We start from the raw sequence: 19,752 nt of genomic DNA, 5'->3' as shown, positions 1-19,752 counted from the left end.
ATGGAAGTTCTCCCAACATAGTTAATTGGTTTGCACGAACGTTGGGCTGCTTGCACAAGTTTCCCCCAATAATTAAAGCCTATTGATCGGAGAATAAACTGTATCGTTGCTGCCTGTTTATTTCTTTACCGCCTTGATGATGTGCCCTTATTCTGTCGGGTGTGTGTGTTTTTCAGCACGCGTTACGCCTCCTAGCTTTTGGACAGCTTTACAAGGTTCTGAATATGGATCCTCTGCCTGCCAGCAAGCCCTCGCCGAGGCTGTTAGAAGGTGTGTTTATGTTCCTTTTCATGTGAATCTGGCACAGTTTGTCTGCCTGCTTGCTTTACATTCTGTGTGTACGTGCATCGATTCGGTCCCATCTGTGTGTGTCCACGTGTGTCTGTGTTTGCTTTCCTATTTTTGCTTGTGTGTTCTGGGAAAAGATCGTTGCGTCGATAGTTTAGACGTGATGTTTTGGCTTCATCACGCTGTGTGTTTCCGCTCTGCAGGCGGCTGTCAGAAGAGGCTTCGGGAGGATGTCGGGTCAGATGACAGAGACTTCATCAAAAGGATGAAAGGTGACTTCCCTTCCTTCCTGATGCAGCAGTACATTTAATACAGAGCTTAGGGCTGTGAGGTCGATTCCCTTGTGTTAAATACTGATGTGACCTTGTCATGTCAGGAGTTTTCACGTCACAGTGGTCAATCGGTTCCTCTGTTCAAGGAGAAGCCGGAGCCGTTTGTTTTTGTAAACATACTGAATTAGCTTTGAGTGCTCCAAACCAATAACATGACTGCGGTGCTGCAAATACTACAGCAAATGGGAGAGAAGGTGGAGCTGAGAGTGAACTAGAAAAAAAAAAAAAAAGACTCCCTGATGTGATCTGAACTAGTCCCTGCACTCAGGCTGCTACTGCACATTCACAGGGTAACAAAATAGGTCGTAAACAAAACCAAAAGCTGATTACTGCTCTACTGTGCTGAGGACGTGTTGTTTTTAATAAGCCCATACACCGTACACTGCCCTTCCTGCGTTAACTCTGAAAACAATGAACTGCATCAACACTGGATAATGCTCTGTGAGAAAGCAGCAATAAAAAGCTGCATGCTCTGTTCTGTCAGCTGGAAGCAGCAGCAGTTCCTCTGAGCTACCAGCAGTTTGGGATGATCAGCAGTTCAGTCAGAGCTCTGAGGAGAAGCCTGCTGCAAAACTAAAGCTCGGGAAGTGCACAGAAAATCGAGATATGAATATTTTATTCCCGTAAACTCACAGTAATTATGGAAGTACGGTTGACTCCTCGCACTGATTAAAACAATCCTAGGTGTTTTTAGCAGTTTATGTAGTAATAAAACTTTCAGATTTAATCCTCATATGAGCAGTGGACATAAAAAATATTTCAACAAATCGATGAAAGTGTAGGAAGGAACAGTAACTTGGTTTATTTGCGTCTGTATCTCGGTTTGTTCTCTTCAAGCTCTAAATGTTTTAAGATGCTGTTGTGCCACGAGGAGTTTTAAAAACTATGAATTTAGCATAATGAGTTGGTTGTTACGTATGAGCACAAAATATTGGCTCTCATCACAGGGAGGCTGACTTCCCAGGAGAAAACAGAGCGTTTGTCTCTTAACGGCTGATAAGTGGATAATGATTGAGGAATCTGTCGCTCAGTTGCAGCTAATGACACAGACAAAAGGCTCACTGTGTGTGTGTGTGTGTGTGTGTGTGTGTGGCTGTAAACTGCAGTTGACTGCAGGCTTTGTGCTTTCTGATGGGCTTTGTGTAAAAGGTGGAAAAGTGAGTCAGTGGAGCTGAAAGAAATGAGCAGCAGAGCTTTCCTTAGAAACGGTGACGCTCTGGTTATAAGGAGGATCAGAACGGGCTGTCAGGTTCAAGAATGGCCAGCTGCTGTCAGACAGTATTCACTTCAGTCTCCATATCAAAGTGCAGAAAATGCCCTGACCCAGGCTGAATGTGATCTATTGTAGGTCAGTGTTTGAAATTCAACGGTCGTGTCCGATATCCTGACAAGTTTGGTGCAGCGAGTTGTGTCGCTTTATCTGGCATCATATTACCCAGGTTCAGAAAGAAGAAGTTAAAACTCTTCAGAGAGCAGGCTTTAAAGTCTGATGTTTCCCTCAAGCAGAAAATTGCGTGACGTTATCAGATTTCAGAAGAGGAGAGAGGTTATACGGAACAGATGAACTTCTGACTCTCGTCCGTATCCAAAGACTTAACTTTGGATGTTACTGAAGCCTGAGGGGGCAAATTACTGTTGGAGCAGCACAAAGAGGGTAAGACGTGTAAAAAAGAAACTGTTTGAATTACAATAGGAACAGGAAGATGATGTGAGGTTAAAGAAATGGCATCTTAATTACTGTATACAGTTCTGCCACTGATGGCTGCAGCCTCCATCCTCTCCTTCCTACAGCATCTCCCTCCATCGTCTCCTCCCTCCCTCCCTCCAACCTCGGTCCTGTCTGTCGGTGGCACAGTAATTAAATCCGTCCTCACTGGGACACTCGTCTCTGGCAACTCTCATCTGCTTCCAGTTCAAAGGAGGTGACGCGAGGCAGAGATAGAGGGGGATTAATACTGCAGGCTGCTGCCACACAGTTATCTATGCCTCCCACCGCACACACACACACACACACACACACACACACCATATGCACACCTGTGTTGTGTTGTCCGTGCACACAAACACACCCGGGGCATTCAAATCTCCCAGCACCTGTCCATCAGGACCTTCCCTTCCAGTGTCTCCATCCATATTCATGGTGAGCCACACTTCAGTCTTAAGTGGCTGTCAGGGCCTCACAGTCATTACTCGACAACTGCAGGGCAGGTCTGTGCATGAGCTGCTGTGCACTTCACCAGCACTAAGCAGTCTCCTGTGATGGCTGCTGAGGCTGGACACATGGAAAACAGATCGTCTCAGCCTTCCCACCACTGCTTTAGTGTTTGCGCCAGTTTTCCAGACTAAGTGCCGTGACCAACTGAACAAACCTGCGGAAAAGAACTCAAGCATTTCATCACATTTAGTCATGACAAAGATATTTTCATGAGGATTTTCAGTCATAATATCAAAGATAATCATAGCTAGTCTGATCATCTGATGTTGAGAACATCCAGAGCCAGAGACAGTCTGTGTTTGTCCAGCTGAAGGCTGGTTGGCCTCCTCTTCCTGTTGGACGCTTCCAGAAGCCGATTCAAACTCTACGCGCAGAACAAGCGACTCGACTCGAGCGAGGAAAGCAGCATTTCAGTCGTTCATAAAGATAACACTTATTACATTCAGGAAAAATACTCGACACTGCATTTGAAATTTAAGACTTTTTAACACATGAAGGAGAATAGGATCAGTGGTTTTTAGGGATACTCATCAGTCAGATCTTACTTGAATTGCGAAGCCTGGTGGAGCATCGGTTCCCTCAGGAAAAGTGTCTGTGAAAGTCAAAATCAAGTTGGAGTAAAGAAAACAGTAAAATTGAGATTTCTGCGTCCTGCTCAGCCGAGCCGCTGGCAGCACTCGGGTCTCGTTTGAGTTCAGTTTGTTTGTTATTCCAAAGGATTTGCAGACTGCACAAAGGCAAGCGGCTTCAAAGCACAGCTGGCGTAGTTGGACCTAAAGCAGGGAAAGAACTGATTTATTATGGAGACCGTCAGCAGTTTTGTTATAATAGATGTCACCAAGTGTCACGGTTTCATTTTCAATTCATCTGTGAGATATTAGTGCTGGGAGCTCTGGGGAAGCAGAGAGCTCCCCTCCTCTGGTGTGGGTGAGTAGGTGTGAAGTGGCTGTGACTCCGAGCGTGTCATCGGCGTAAAAGCAGCCAATCAAACGGCTCCTGAGACTCTGCCATCTGGGTTCATGAGAGAAGCGAAGCGCTCTGTCTTATTACGCATCACTCCTGTTTTATTACTTCAGATTGACCATCCAGTCAGTGTGTGTGTGTGTGTGTGTGTGTGCGTGCGTGTGTGCGTGTGCAGGAGCTCAGGCAGCAGGTTTGAACACGCTGACAAAAAGACCTGCAGCTGCATTGAAACCAGCAGGTTTTAGCTCCGTAACGTAAATAGATATTAATGTTGAGATGACGAGTTTGTTCATTTATCACAAGAAAATAACTTGTTTTCCCAAGATGATGAGTTAATTATTTTGTTACATCAAGATGAATCTTGTTTTTTGTGATAGTGGGTTGAGTTAGTTTAAAAAAAACAAAATAAACAGATAATGAGATAATTTGTCACGAGAAAATGACTAAGAAACAAAAAAACTACATCTCACTTTGTGCCTTGACCCTGTGTCTTCTGATAAATTATCAATTCAACCTTTTCTCGTCATAAATTAACAAGTAATTATGAAAAAATGAGCTTTGTTAACTAATTAACTAATTAACTCTGTGTGATTTAGCCCACTCTAGTACGAACCATTTGAGACGTTTGGGCTCTTCCCTGCACAGAACCTGATCTGATATTGTGTTTGAAAAATGCCCAGCTAACGTGCCTCTGTCCTCCATTAGTCCTGGACTGGAGGATGACGGATCCAAACCACCCCATGAACGCTCTGATGCGCCTGAACCAGATCCACCCAGGCCTCCAGTACCGCCTGCTGTCCCAGTCTGGCCCGGTGCACGCTCCGGTCTTCACCATGTCTGTGGAGATCCAGGGATGCACCTACCAGGCCACCGGGAACTCCAAGAGAACTGCCAAGCTCCAAGTGGCCCTGAAGGTATTTACCAAATTTACAATGTGACCTGAAGCTCTGAATCATTGTAGTCTGGGAGTTGTAGTTTATCCACATGGATTGTCTTAGTTAGTCCCTTAGTTTGCGTTAAATATAAGCATTTGATAAAGAGGCTGTAACACACTGTAATGCAGCTCTTAAGTGTCCAGCCCTTTTAATCCTCCTGTTTTATTCATCATCGCAATATAAACATCACAATAAACACATCACTAAAGACAGTTTTGTTTAAGAGACTGCAGGAGCAGCTGACCCGATCACATGACCTGCCTGAGTAGTTAGCGCTGCAGCAAACACACCGGTGGCCGACGCCAGACAGGCTGAGAGGCCCGTTGACCAGTTTGTACTGGTTTATGGTGTTGGGGATCATCATGAGCATGAACGATGCTGTGGGTTTCTGAGTGCGGGGTCACGCGCCCACATGTTTAACTTCAGAGCCTCGATCACCAGAACAAGCAGCTCCAGTGTGTCGGCGATACTACAACCCTGAGTATCGTGGACAGTAACTGTGCTTATCAAAGCAGAAAGACAAATGTGTCTCTAAAATACACGCTTAAATGTTTATCTCAAGTCATATTGTCATCGTGTTATCACACATCGCAGGTTTTCCTCCTGTCGTGCAGGCCGACCGCTGCTGCCACACGTGGCTCCACAGAGCTGCCAGATGGCTGCAGAGAACACTACTGTATTGTGGTGCTGTTTTATAGTAGAGAGAACAGGTCCAGCAGGGTCAGTGTCACAGGGCTGGGTTTTATTCTCCAATCTGAGGAGGTGGTTTCAGTTTCTGGGAGATTTACTGCATTTCCCATTTCTACCAAAACCATTAGCTGCTTGTTTGTGTGACTGAAACTCTCCCCGTCGATGTGAGAACACAGAATGTTCTTTTTGTGACAAAGCTTTTGTTGAACTTGTTCCGTTTGACTGCTCACACTTTTTCACACGTTTACTCATTCAGCTCCACAGTCACACTAACAGTACAGCCGGTGTCTGTGGTGCTGTTGATGTCCACTCTGCAGCAGCCGCTCGAAGACGCTCAGTCATAGATGGAGGATGTGCAAGTGTGATTCATCTCCCGTCCGTGGGACGTCCAGTGACCTTTGCATCGAGCTGACTGTAGAAACCAGACTGTTCACATGTTAACTTGAAAGCTGGTCACACTGTTCTGAATGTGTGGGGCTCCTCCTCAGGCGCTGCAGGCTCTGGGCTACGTGCTCGGCAGCGACGGAGACGTGGACTCGTTGAGCGCGGACGAGAAGTCGGACGGGGAAGGCAAGAACGACAGGATGTCCAGCAGCTCCAGCTCCACCTCCATCACCTCCTCCACAGACACACAGGAGGTGGGAAACACAAACACTGGGCGCATTAACAAGTAGACATGAGGTTTGAAGACGGACAGTGGCCTTTTGTGAAATATCAGAGTCCCTGACCTCAGCAGGGTCACAGCAGGAAGCCGTTCAATGAAAGTCTTTACCTTATTTTCTTCATTCTCCCTGAGCCACTTCGAGTGTTGGTCCAGTCCAGTTCAGGGAAAGTGGACATGACGTGCATGTGCTGTTCTTGCTCCTGCAGCACATTAAGAAAGTAATCTCTAAAATATATAGCATGTTTTTCTCTATGGACTAAGATAGTACTTCACAGGTTAAAGATGAGTGGGAGACTGAAACAGGCACATGTAGTCAGCAGCTCTGATATCTGGAGAGAGTTTAGATGGAAAATTACAACAAGATGTTTTTGAACCGCACAATAGTTAAATGGCCTGATCACTGGCTGCAGTGTGGACAGCACATCGGCAACCACGCTTATATTTTATGGTCATAACCAAGACTGAGTGAATATTGGAAGGATGGATTTGATGCTCTTAAGGTTTTCCAGTGGGAGATACCCACAGTACTTCTCCTTGGTAGAGATGGTGTATATTTACTGCAAACCCCTATTGACAAGAGCCATGGAGTGTATTTAAGTTTCTAAGGAGGTGGACGCCCATAATGCGTCTGCTCTTACAGAAGGATAATGGTGATTAAAGCTGGTTTAGGCCACTTATATACTTTTGTCATTGTTTTTTGTCGTTACTTTTAGGATTTTTATTTTTAGAACTGTCAGGTGTTTTTTGTTTATGATTCTTCATCAGTTGTTTTGTGGAAATATGTTGGTTTTATACTGTTTAAATATAAAATGTCAAAAGAAGCATGTGACTTGGGGCCTGCCTGGCTGCCTCTGGCTCAGTGAGTTTGTAGTTTGAGTGGAGGAAACATTGTCGACCTTGTGCTGTTTAATGGACTAATCACTTGGTGCAAAAGCTACTTCATGAGGCGTAGAAACGGCTTAATTCAGGAGTGAGTGTTTGTGAAAGGACTGAAGAAAGTTCTGGACATTATTGGCAGAGATAAACTGGGTATTATTACTAATTACACTTGTTTCTCACAACTACAACAGAATAGTTGTAGCACAGAAATAAAAGGCCCCCCACCAGATAGAGACAGAACAAGTACTGATACAAGAAAGCACATGTTGAGTTCATAATGCATTTGTCACACCTGGGCTGAATATTGCACCTGAACTGTAGGAGGTCCAGTTCCTTCAGCTGATTGTCTCTGTCTGTCTGCAGTCCAGAGCTCCAGGTCCCATCCTGACGGCAGGGGGGAAAAACCCAGTGATGGAGCTGAACGAGAAACGCCGCGGCCTCAAATACGAGCTGATATCTGAGAGTGGCAGCAGCTACGACAAACGCTTTATCATCGAGGTACGAACGCACACACTTTCATAGACGTCGCCCCTTCAGAGGGTCTCAGTAAGAACCGATGGGGGAGGAACATGTTTGATGGTCGTAATGTGCGGAAAGGAACCAGCTTTGTCCCGTGAAATCAGCCTGCAGGTTGCTTGTAGCTGCATGAGGGACTGTCATGTATGTTTTCTCGTAGAGGATTACTTCTTTAATAATCATAATGATAATGTATAATGTAATCTGTTCCTGAGGAAAATCACTTTGCACACAGAAGCCTGGGCTCCTGACAGGTCAGGTCACATGTCGGTGCACATGGAGCTGCTTCACGTTCAGGTCACATGGGAAATACTTTTTATTATTTATTATATATTTTTAGCCTTTTTGACAGTGAATCACACCAACAACCAGGTCATCAGTAGGAACAGATGAGCTTTGTCCAGCTCTGTTAGGAACATGCAGGGGCCGAGTGTGTCATTAGCCTGTGAATGTGAACTTTCCCTGCCTGCCATTGGACATACTGACATCTGTCACTGGGATATGGTGGAACTGAAGAATCTTAAAGACCCAATAGTTTATTTATCCTGTACATTATCCTGTAGTTGTGAGACGATTAAAGTGATAAGGCCTTAAATTCTTTCTTTTTTTTTCTTTTTTTTTTTTTTTTTGTGGATGCCATGCATTTCTGCCCTAAATAAGACAGCGTCCTGTGTTTGTGTGTGACAGGTGGAGGTGGACAAGCAGGTTTTCCGAGGGACGGGTCCCAATAAGAAAGTAGCCAAAGCCAGCGCAGCACTGGCTGCTTTGAACAGCCTGTTCTCAGGCTCCAAATCTACGACCAACAAGAAGAAGCGGCCTAACCCTCCTGTGAGTAAACACCAGGAAGAAAGTGACTGAAGTCTGACGTTAAACAGCATCGTGTGCAGCACTGATGTCAACTGTGTGTGTGTGTGTGTAGCCAAAGCGACCCGTGGCCTCGGTGCTGACGCTCCCGACCCTCGCAGCCAGACCTCCACGTCTCCCCGTCATCCCCAGAGCTCCCTACATCAGCACCCCACCCACTCATGGATACATCCCCCCCGGTGAGTCACAGAATATGCTGTTACCTCAATCAAACTAGTTTGCGAGCGCAGAAAGAAGAGCTGAGTGTGTGTTTTATCATAATATGATGCTCAGACTGTTTTTTCCGTCCTCAAGTGTGTTTTGCATTTGATAGTTTTCCTCACTCACCCAGTTAATTTCCTTGGACTGCTCTCTGCTCGTTTCTGTCAGAAAATGCTGTTGGTTGCTTTTGTGATTGACTGGACATTGATTGATTGACAGCTTCTCCAGAAGTCCAAGATGGCAGACAAGGACAAATGAGTGTAGGTTTAATACTCTCTGTGCTTTGTCTATGTTATGGTCACGTTAATTATTTATCAAACAGTATTTCTTCTAAAAGTGTGTACGACGTGTCGATTCTATAAGCTAACGATAAAGTTATCACCACCTCGGACGTAGACATTAGCTGATGACGTGACATTTGATTAACTGAACTGGAGAGGCAGGTGTCGACATGTATCAGACGAAGTATATTATGTATTTAATGCTGAAAATGAAACAACTGCGTAGTTGTTAATTTAACGAGTGTGATGTTAAATCAGAAGAGGTGCATTAATGAAACTGAAAGGCAACTTGACGGGGAGCAGACTTCGACACACCTTAGCAGTTCGCTGTAATTACCCCATGACAGCACGATGGAGACAGTTTGACAGTTTGATATTTGACAGATCCAGTCCCTTCAGAGCTATTTTAGGGACCGTCACTCAATAATTGACAGGGGGGAAAAAGATAGAAAAAGCAAATATTCATTTATTCATAAGAAAAATTATATGAAAAGATCATTAAAATTATCAATAAATAATATTTCAAATATATCACTTTATAAATGTTTATATTTAATTGACATTTTTGCTCAGTAGCTTCCAGGTCATACTGAAAATGTCAATTATTAAAAATAAAAGTTCATTAAAAAAAAGTGATATATTTAATATTTTATTTACTAATAATTTCAATGACTGTGGACCACCGACCTTTTCATATAATTTTTTTTATTACATGAATGCATGTTTCCTTTTTTCTTTGTGGTCAATTTTTATCTTTTTCTTCATTCGTCCATTATTGAGTGACGGTCCCTAAAATAGATCAGAAGCCTTATATCTGACTTATATATATATAAATATATATATATAAGTCAGATATAAGGCTTCTCATCAGACAATGTCTGATTGATATATATATATATATATCTATCAATATATATGACTTATATCTTGTTTGCTTTGCTTTAGACTCCAACCGTGACAATGATTTTGCTGAAATCATGTTTATTCCCAGGCTCAAACATGTAACTTACACCAATGGTGTTTAAGGAGCCGTATATTCATCGTTACTGATAACTAAATTAGCATAATTTCATGATTTCAGTCCAATCATTTGCACCTTAAGGTGCTCCATCTCCTTCTCCTGCTAAATAGCCCTGAGCTAACATTAGTTAGCTCTGCTGCGGTGATAAGACCATCATTAGTTTAAAGAATCGATTTATCGTACACACTTTTAGAAGAAATACTGTTTGATAAATAATTAACGTGACCATAACATAGACAAAGCACAGAGCGTTTTAAACTTACACTCATTCATCCCTGTCTGCCATTTTGGACTTCTGGAGATGTTGTCAATCAATCATTCAATCAATATCCAGTCAGTCACAAAAGCAACCAACAGCATTTACTGACAGAAACGTCTGAGCCCACCCCCAAACTGTCAAAACCACCACCCTCATGTTTGGTCCCCAGAGGAGGCAAAAGTCCTCACATCCTGTACTTAAGTAAAAAGTACAGAGGAAAAAGTTAACTCTGGTAAAAGTAGAAGTACTGACTCAACTCCTTTACTCCAGTAAAAGTAAGAAAGTACAGGGTCTGAAAGGTACTTAAGTAAAAAAGTAAAAATGTTTTTTTGTCTTCAATGATACACGATAGATCTTTTGACGACTCCACAAAACTAAAAGAGTTTGACACAAAAAAAGGAAATTCTTTTATTAACAAAAGTAAAAAGTCCTCAGAAAAGTAAACGCTCAAGTGAAGTACAGATACCTGAAAAATCTACTTAAGTACAGCAATGAAGTATTTGTACTTCGTTACTTCCCACCTCTGTTGGTCACACACACAAATGCCAGAGAGCGGTCGAAGGAAATCCACTTGGTGAGTGAGGAAAACGAAAAACATCTGAGGAGAGAAAAAACACGTTTGAGCTGATGTTATGATAAACATTAGATTTTTTTTTTTTACTTCATACTATCAGTATCGGCATCAGCCCCAAAAACCCACATGGGTCGGGCTCTAATAAACAGACCCAGCTCTTCTTCCTGCAAAAACTGGGCCCCGTGGTACCATACATGCTGTCACCAGGCTGCAACAGAAACATCCAAACTGGTAAAGGTTCCTGCAGATGTTCCACCTCTAATCTGACAGTTTTCTGGTTCTTAAGAGTCCCAGGTATTTGACTCCATGAGGGGGCCACACACAGGGCGTTAGGGTCATGTGATTCAAGGTGTGTTAAACTGGTCTGGGAGGGATGTGAGTGTACTGGTTCCAGTTTGACGTAGATTCTTCTGTCTCTCCTGTCAGTCGTTTTACACGTCAACGTTCTGAGGACACACTGACCACAGACCGATGTCTGACAGGAGAGACAGAAGCAACTACGTCAAACTGAAACCGCCATCACTGCAGAAAGGGGGGTCTAAAAGACCACCTACAGTGCAGCCCTCAACTCCCAGTCCCATGGTAGAAGTGAATATTCATCATCTGTCCTGTCACTCCCTGTCTCCACAGGTTTTGGTGCTCCTTATGGTTACACCCCTGCGGGCGCCCTCCCTGCCTACAGTAAGCTCACACTCTCTGCCTGATCAATAATCCATCCATAAATCTGTTCATCAGCACCTCCCAACATTTGAGGTCGCTTTTTTTTTTTTTTTTTCCTTTGCTCTTCTCAGGTTTTCCCTCCAGAGTGCCCTCAGTAGTTGTCCCAGTCATCCGAGTCCCCACAACATACCCCGTCACCCACCTCTACCCCTATTAGGACCTATTAGGTGTTCACCAGCTCAAACAGCAGCCTCCGACCAGAACCTCCTCCAGCAGCAGAACCTGCTGCATAGCACTGTCCCTCTGCCCTGCAGCAGCAACCAGTGAGATTGAATTGGCCATTGGAAAGTTGTGTGGCAGTGTTATTATTAGCACAGTAGCTGCGTGAACACAGTTTGACAAATAGGCTCTTTGGTCATTAAGCATCATGCATGTAGCTTGTTAGACAGGAAGGAGCTAAGACCTGCTGCAGATCATGCTGGTCTGTAGGAAAACCTTCACGGCAGGTAGGACACGCCCACTGAGAGTAATTATACAGCTGCTGATGAGAGACCACCATGAAACACTAAGAACCACCACTGCAGGAAAGAGTCTCCACTGTAAAACATTACTTGTAGGGAGTTTAACCTCTGACAGGTGACATGTGGTAGTTTGTGTTTTCCACAGTCACAACACTGGATATTTAGTGATAACTTAAACTCTGATGCTGTGCAAGGATGCCCTCATCCTCTTGTTGTCCCTCCTGGCCTCACTGTGTCACAGTCCGTTTGCAGTGACACCACATGTCCACGTTCACTGAACACAAAGAGGAGCTGGCCAATAAGGACGGAGGCACCGTGGCAGAGGTCAGGAGGTCACAGGCTCTGCAGGGAGCTAAATGTCCAAGAGGGACCAGAGAAAACCAGACCTAGCATATCATCTTTACTGGGCTAGATTAGACTCCAAGTACTACTGGGAATGTTAAATGTAAAGAGGAATCTAAATACCAGCTGTGAGGAACTAGACCAGAACCACTGAAGTCCAATCTGTCAACAAACAGAAGTAAAAACAGAGCAGCTCCTGGAGCAAACATCCAGTGTATGGAACTGAAATATAAAACTTACTGGAACAACTAAATATCCACAGCGAGAACGAAACAGCCTGTTAGGAGCTAAATATACACTGTAGACTAGAAACATTAACGACCAAATATCAGATGCAGGAACATAAACATCAGCTGGAGACTGTCCACTAACATGTTTCCCACAGCCAGAATCTAAAATAACAGACAGTCACTTTAAGGAACATTATAAAAATCCTATTAAAGCTCCATGTGAGTAACTAAATCAACATCCACTGGACAGTTAGAACTAAAGTGCAAAACTAAAAGCACCACAATCCACAGGGTCACTGAGCAAAGAGCTTCTTCGTCAAAAGGTGAATTATTCCTTTAACAATCACTCGTGTTTAATTTCTGTTTTCTATGATGTTTAAGTTTCTGTGAAGAGAAAAAAGACTCTTGTTTTGCACTGACAAACCTTTTCCTTCTGTCTGAATATTCAATGTTTACAGCTCCTGCTGTCGGACGTTTGTCTCGTTACTTTTTTCCAGACTTTTCATTTTCGTGTCTTTTTAAATAAATCAATATTTTTTTGTCAACAGCTGAGCAACTTGTGGTTTCTAATGTTTTCAGTTTTAACTGAACGTTTCTATTCTGGCAACATCTGCAGTTTAACATGTTGGAATATTAATTAACGTGTGACGAACAGTGACCTCTGACCTGGGCACTAACTCTTTATCCACCTGCTGTGAAAAAGCAGCTCTCGCTACTTTCTGTCGGTCAAAGCGGTCAGACTGCACTCACCAAGCGAGACCTCTGAACCAGGAGCAGGCAGACGGAGCTGAACCCCCCAGGTCCCTCAAACTGGTCTGGAACAGAAACAAAGATGAATTTCTCATAAAGTCCAGTTTTTGGAGATCTGTGTCAGAGAGGTGACGGGTGAGGACGATTCATGCTGAAAACAAACTGCTCCTTCAGAGTAAACAATACAATTCTGTATTTATCAATTATATATAATCAATAAAATATTTGAGACCTGAATAAACAGCAAGATAAATGAATTAACCAATTAATAATTCAATCTCTGTGTTTAGACTTTAACACTTTCATCAGTCCATCAAAAAAAAAAAAAAATATGCAACTATTTTAATAAATAGTTTCCAGTTATTTTTCAAGCACATATGTCAAAGATTTGTTGGTTTGAGTTAGAAAATGTAAAGACACTAAAAGAATAAATGACAAACCCAAACTAACCAACTCTGGATGACTGAAAACAACATCCAGTCTAAACGCAGCATCTTGTCTCATGTAAACACACGTCACCTTATCCTGTGAGCACTTAACATCAGTACCCAGAATTCAACGGTGAATTTCATCATACAGCGAAGCTCCTCCCACGTTCGTTATCACTTCAAACTAGTGCATGAACTGATCATGGTTTCTGCTCCTGTGTGCAGGCGGCCTGTACATCGACAGCGCCTACTACCAGCCTCAGACCATCGCCACGCCGATCATCATCCACCTGGGCCCTCAGGACCTTTTCTGACCTCGCCGACGCACCGAGCCCAGACTCTGCAACAGGCTCGCCCTCCTGTTTAATCCCTCACCCTTATTAAACTCTGTCAATTACTGCGGCGCCGCTCCCCCAGGTTTCTTCCCTCCGCACGAGGCACAGCAGCAATATTGAAAGCAATATGGAGCAGGAAGCACCTCGGGCAACACCGGTGCCGAGTCCAAGGCGGGTTTTAAAGAGGAGAAGGGCCGCAGCTGGGATTTGTTCTACCCTGCGAGCTCAGAAAACGTCAATAAAACACAAAGCAATACTTTTCTGCCTTTGGGAGTCTCAGTGTTTTCCAAAACAACTCAAGTCTCAAACCATTTTTCAGTGAAGCTGCTGGACTCAGACATCAACACCGACACAGTATTTACTACACTGTATATATGGATGTACGTGAGTTTTAAATATATATTATATATAACGTTCATATGTTTGAATATATAAACCCACCAACAGGTGAAGAAACATTTCTAACGTGTCTCTGAATGTAAATAAAGTAGTGACTGAAGTAGCTTTGTATTTAAGGCTCTGTCAGATATGATATCTCCAAATATTAAGCATTACATACGTTTTACACATTGTCTCTATATCACTGTACTGGTATGTTAATGCTGTATATTCCCATATTAAACATTACTGCATATATATATTACACTTAGTAGGAACTTTCTAACCAAAAAAATAATGCCCTTAAAATGTTTGTCCTCACCTGCTGAGTTTCACTTTAAATTTGGTGGTTCCCAACATGGGGGGCGGGGGCCCTACGAGGGGTCAGGAGCTGGTGAACAGAAGAATATTTCTGTGTTTAATGGTCTCAGGATTAAAAGGTTGGAATCACTGGTTTGATGTGTGTCCCTCAAAGAACCTGGGTATCTATGCTAATTAAGAAGTATAAAAACTATTATCATATTTATGGATTAAAGACTTTATCAATGTATTGTAATCTATACTATCAACACTGACATTAAACTGCACAGAAAGAAACAGTTCACAGATTTAAAAATGTCAGATCAGTGTGTGTTTCTGTGACACGTCATAGAGCAGCTCTGTTTATCGTCCTGATGCAACAGACCTTAAATATATTTTCTTCTCATGTTTACACCAAAAACATCAACAACCAATAAATGTCTGGGTCAGTCTGTGCTGGTGCAGACATGAGCTGTAAAGTCTTTAGAGGTCACATCATGTATGAAACGTGTCGTGTGTGTTTTGTCTGTGAGAACATGATTCAAAGTGATGCATCTTTAAAAAAAAATGATGAATATGAAGTTTTAGCTCGTGTGTGAACATGAATTATCAAATATACATTAACTTTGTGCACAACCACAGAACATTTATCTGCACACAACAGCTCCCTCGCCACATAAACTAATCTCATTTTCCTGCTCTGTGTTAGCATAACTACAGCTCCCATGGTGCTTTGAGAGCACACTTAAAGGTATTACTACTGTAAACTGTAGCTGAGAGCTGCTCCAGTTTTACTGCACTGTAGGGATGGGAAACTCCAACTCTCCCTGCACCACCCACTGCTGATTACCTGGATCAGGTGTGTGCAGCCAATGAGGTTGGGGGGGGGGGCAAGTGTATTGGTGTCTTCCAGCTTCTGATTGGCTGAACATACCTGATCCAGAAATTCCTGTACTCTAAGCAAATTTGGCCAAAGACCACAGAGGTCAAAAGCTTCGGTGTGTGTCGAGTTACACCAGGATCATGAACCGTGTGTGGACTGTGTTTTCATTATTATTTGGGAATTGAATGCCAGGTGGATTTTTGGGTGTGTGCGTGTGTGTGTGTGTGTGTGTGTGTGTGTGCAGGAGTTCATTAACGACAACAGCTGTAATTGATCTGAACGTACAGACCCTGTGACAACAATATTTACATGTTCCAGTCCCACGTTTCTCAGCAGCTGTTGATTCATGAGAAGAATTTTCGTTTATGAACTTCTGCACATTTGATAAAAGTTTTCTGAGTTTTGTTCAACAAACCCTGTGTGTGTGTCAACTAACCTGGAAATAAAAGACCAGGCGACAGGAACAGGTGCAGGCTTGTGCTCCTCACCTCAGGGCGGCTCGTCCTCCGCTCATGCTCGGCTGCTGCAGAGCTGATCACATCTGAACAGACAGGAAGAAGAAAGACAACCGACCGTCACACTCCACTAGAATCAGATAGGACATTTAAAGCAGCTGGTCAGATGAAACTCAGCAGGAAGACTATCTGGGGTCCAGACCTCACGTCACATGTTCAACAGAATAAAACCAGTAAAACTTATAATCCTGGAATATTTATTTCTGTCTATTAAATAATTCTTGAATAAAGCTTGTTGCTGACCCTGCAGGCCTCCAGCACCTTCTTCTCCTCATAGTAAAACCTGAACTTTCCAAAAGGGAGCAACCGTCTCATTTCAGACATGAATCCAGCTGATCTTCACAGCGTGTGATGAGCCCTGAAGGGTTTTTTTTTTTTTTTTAAAAAACACCAGTTAACACCAGTACAGCAGAAAGTCCAGTGTTGGGACACACACAGACACAAACCGGATGATTCCAGACTCCAGTGCTGAAAACACAATGGACACGGATGGTTTTGTGCAGCTGTTTCCATCCAGACTTTTATTTTGTAGCCGTTTCCTGTTTTTCCTTAAGTTCCTGTCTCAGTGACTGACACTGTTTTTTGTCTCTTCTCAGTTTGTATTTTCATGTCTCCCTGTTCTGCTGTTGTTTCTCAGGATGCTTTTGTTGTGTTACACTAAACTACTGTTGTTGACCAAAGCCCATTACTCTAGTCCTGTGGGTCTAGTCTAAAGCCTCCCTGTGATGACACCAGACACCAGCAGCTCGGTGGTGTCGGGCCTGACCGGTCCTGCAGACAGCGAGCCGGCACCAAACACGTCCGTAAACTAAAACACCGTCCTCAAGACGCACCTGATCCATCTGATGCTTCATCTCAGGCCCGAGTCCAAACTTCTCTGATCCTGCTGAAGCTGGAAAGAAGCTGGACGCCCCCCGAGTGAGATGGAATCAGAGCTGAGGATGTTTAGGGTTTGTTTTCAGGGAGGCAGAGACGTGCGAGCGCAGACGGTGAGCTCTGCATCACATGGAGGTCCAGATCCTGCTGGTATTTTTAGCCGTGAGAGAGAAGCCAGGAGGTGTTGGATTACGCAACGTGGGCACATGCCGCCCTCAGTGATGGCAGTTTGTCATCTTATATCAGCACCCAGGACCATGATGCACTGCAGCGGGCACACTTTCTTCACCCCTCAGACCAACACAACACCACTCTGACATCAGTCCATACACACTTATCAGGGAAAACTGAGAAACCAGAAGCAGATGAATTGAAGTAGGGCTGTGACAGCTAATCAATATCGCCAATAAAATTTAATTAAAACAGTCGGCAACAAATGTTTTTAATCGATTAATTTGATCTACTGAGACAACTAGAGTTGGTTTGATTTTTATTCTGGGATCAGACTTTTCTACGTTCTTTTGGAAAAGTCTGATTCGTGAAAATTAAATTAAAAACAAGCTGCAGCAGCAGGGTCAGAGGTCAAAGGTCAAAACGGAAACCAAAGCCTCTGCCGGTCGGCAGCAGGTGTTTCTGCAGCTGAGCCGAGACGGATCCGAGGAGCAGAGTTTCTGCTGTGAGCTCACAGCCTCCTCTGCTGGTTCACTCCCCACATTTTCCCACAGAGACACTTTTGTGCAAAGCTTGTGTTTTCTCACTGACACCAGCAGAAACGTTGCAGCATTTCAGAGTGGATGGTTTTCACTTTTCACTTTTCCTTTCATTTACTGTCAGAACATCAGAGTCTCCCCACATCAGTCCTGCTCTGTCCTGTCCTGCCACACGTCAGTAACCTCATGAGGAGCGTCAGCAGAAAGTGGGAAAAGAGGAAGAGACAAAAAAGTATGAGAGAAGAAGCTGAAAGGGAGAAACATGTACAGGAAAAGAAAAGTTAATGAGGCAGGAAGAGAAGAAGGAAAATGATGGACGAAAAGGAGGAAAAGGAAAGAAAAACACAGAGGACACAGAGAGAAAGAAAGACTGAGACTGGAGCTGAGAAGGAAATAAAAAGTGACGTGAGACGTTTTAAAGAGAGAATCTGTTCATCCTATGAAATGAAACCAGCAGGTGGCAGCAAACCTGCTTCTCTGCAGCACAAACACTGGCTGCTCTGTCTCCTGCAGCACTGAACACAACATCTTATTGTCTCTGACAAAGTCCGGTCAAGGTCTCGGCAACAAGCGGCTCCCACAGCCTCAGATATCACAGAAACTGATAACAGCTTGTGGCTTCCTCTCTGTGTGTCCTCCCTAAGCTCCAGACTCAGGTCAGGTCTCAGGTAAAACAGTGAGTGAGAAGAATGAAGGAGGGAAACTGAGCAGTAAAAACTAATTCATCCCCTGATCAGAGGAAGCTGCCTGCCCCACACACAGACTGAAAACACAACCAAAACATTACAACAGCAAGATGCTGGTTTACAGTTTCCAGCACTGATCGTTTATTTGTCTGAACCCCCACTGATCCCAGGAGATCCCAGATACCTTGTGCACGTACATGCACAAATCTACCGGGCCCAGCGACAGGCAGCAGCAGAGTCTAACCCTGACTCTCACTCTGACTCTGCTCAGGCACAGAGCGGGTACTGGGAGGTTTGAGCCCGACTCTGTGCTCCATGAGGCGGACATCAAAATACAGCAGGTGTCCGACACCTGGCTCCAGGAGAGACTCTCTGCATGACAGGAAATGAAACCCTTCTCCAAACATCCGATTCAGACACTGGACTCTGGGAACTTTGATGCACATGTCAGATATTTCTTCCATGTAAGGGCGCAGATAAGCGGCCGTGCGGCGGTGGGAACGCAGCCTCAGTGCGGTTCCGCTTGGTGTGTTGCTGCTGCTGCACCTGCAGATCATGAGACGGGCTGATAACAGAGCTGCTGTCTCTGCTCAACACTGGCCTGTATTGTAGCAAAGCAGCTGGAGGCTAATCAGTCCAGCCGGAGTCCAAAAGCATCCAACTCGCCCTTGAGAACCCCCAGAGGACTGGCAGCAGGACAGCCAGGAACAAGAAGCAAGAAAATCCCTCATTGTATTATTTTCCTCTTATGCTAAGGAACCTGAGGAACCAAAGAACTCACTGTCAAATGTTTCAGACTTGGCCTCGAGTGTCTGAAATGAACATTTCTATATAAATTCTGGATCAAACGAGTCGACCCGCAGCACGTTGCTGCTGACTGATATCAGTGTTTACCCATCAGCATCAACTAGTCAGTTGCAGCATCACACACCAGCCTGTAGGGGGAGCCCTTTAGAGTTTCATCCTCTATCTGCACATACAGGAGGGAGGATGCTGGGGTTTGTAACAGCAGGAGGCCAAACAGACTCACTCAGGTCCACTCAGGTCCACTCAGGTCCACTCAGGTCCACTCAGGTCCACTCAGATCCACCCATCATCATATCCATCCAGAGCCAGTAGACGAGACTAAAGAGCCCAGAATAAAGAGTAAACACTCAGCTCCAGCTGTGACTGAACCGACTTTCATCCCAACATTATTAGTCAAAGTGCATTTTCTCCACAGGGGGCCACAGATCACACTCCTGTGGCTTCCACTGATTAATTAGTCGCAGGCTCCATTAATGAAGCTCTGCCTGAGTGCAGCGGAGACGCCTCACTGAATAATAGATCCACCCCTCAGGAAGGCAGGGAGCCCACATCAGGAAGGTCATGGGAAGAAGCTGTTTTCTATACAGCACATTCTTTATACCTGGAGTTAATAAAACGTGGAAATATCACAGCACCTTTCAGACTGGGG

The 19,752-nt window shown here is 44.1% G+C and overlaps 1 protein-coding gene across 2 annotated transcripts in view; it reads left to right on the top strand.

Moving 5' to 3' along the window:
* Nucleotides 1-14,776, top strand: part of LOC113138622 (spermatid perinuclear RNA-binding protein-like) — a 51,342-nt gene extending 36,566 nt beyond the window's left edge. Inside the window, exons 10-18 of one of the 2 annotated variants that reach the window (XM_026321190.1) lie at nt 177-270; nt 492-560; nt 4,504-4,712; nt 5,912-6,061; nt 7,330-7,464; nt 8,170-8,310; nt 8,402-8,525; nt 11,313-11,363; nt 13,839-14,776. In XM_026321190.1, the coding sequence (XP_026176975.1) occupies nt 177-270; nt 492-560; nt 4,504-4,712; nt 5,912-6,061; nt 7,330-7,464; nt 8,170-8,310; nt 8,402-8,525; nt 11,313-11,363; nt 13,839-13,927 (1,062 nt within the window). In that variant the 3' untranslated portion in view covers nt 13,928-14,776. Of the gene's footprint in view, nt 1-176; nt 271-491; nt 561-4,503; nt 4,713-5,911; nt 6,062-7,329; nt 7,465-8,169; nt 8,311-8,401; nt 8,526-11,312; nt 11,364-11,473; nt 13,562-13,838 lie in introns of those variants that run through there. The other variant, XM_026321191.2, reaches the window with a different exon arrangement.
* The last annotated feature ends 4,976 nt before the right edge of the window (nt 14,777-19,752 follow it).

Source organism: Mastacembelus armatus, chromosome 9 (assembly GCF_900324485.2).
Source record: "Mastacembelus armatus chromosome 9, fMasArm1.2, whole genome shotgun sequence".
Classification (NCBI taxonomy): domain Eukaryota; kingdom Metazoa; phylum Chordata; class Actinopteri; order Synbranchiformes; family Mastacembelidae; genus Mastacembelus; species Mastacembelus armatus.
The sequence above is the reverse complement of the archived record's forward strand: the minus strand, read 5'-3'. Positions and strand labels throughout refer to the sequence as shown.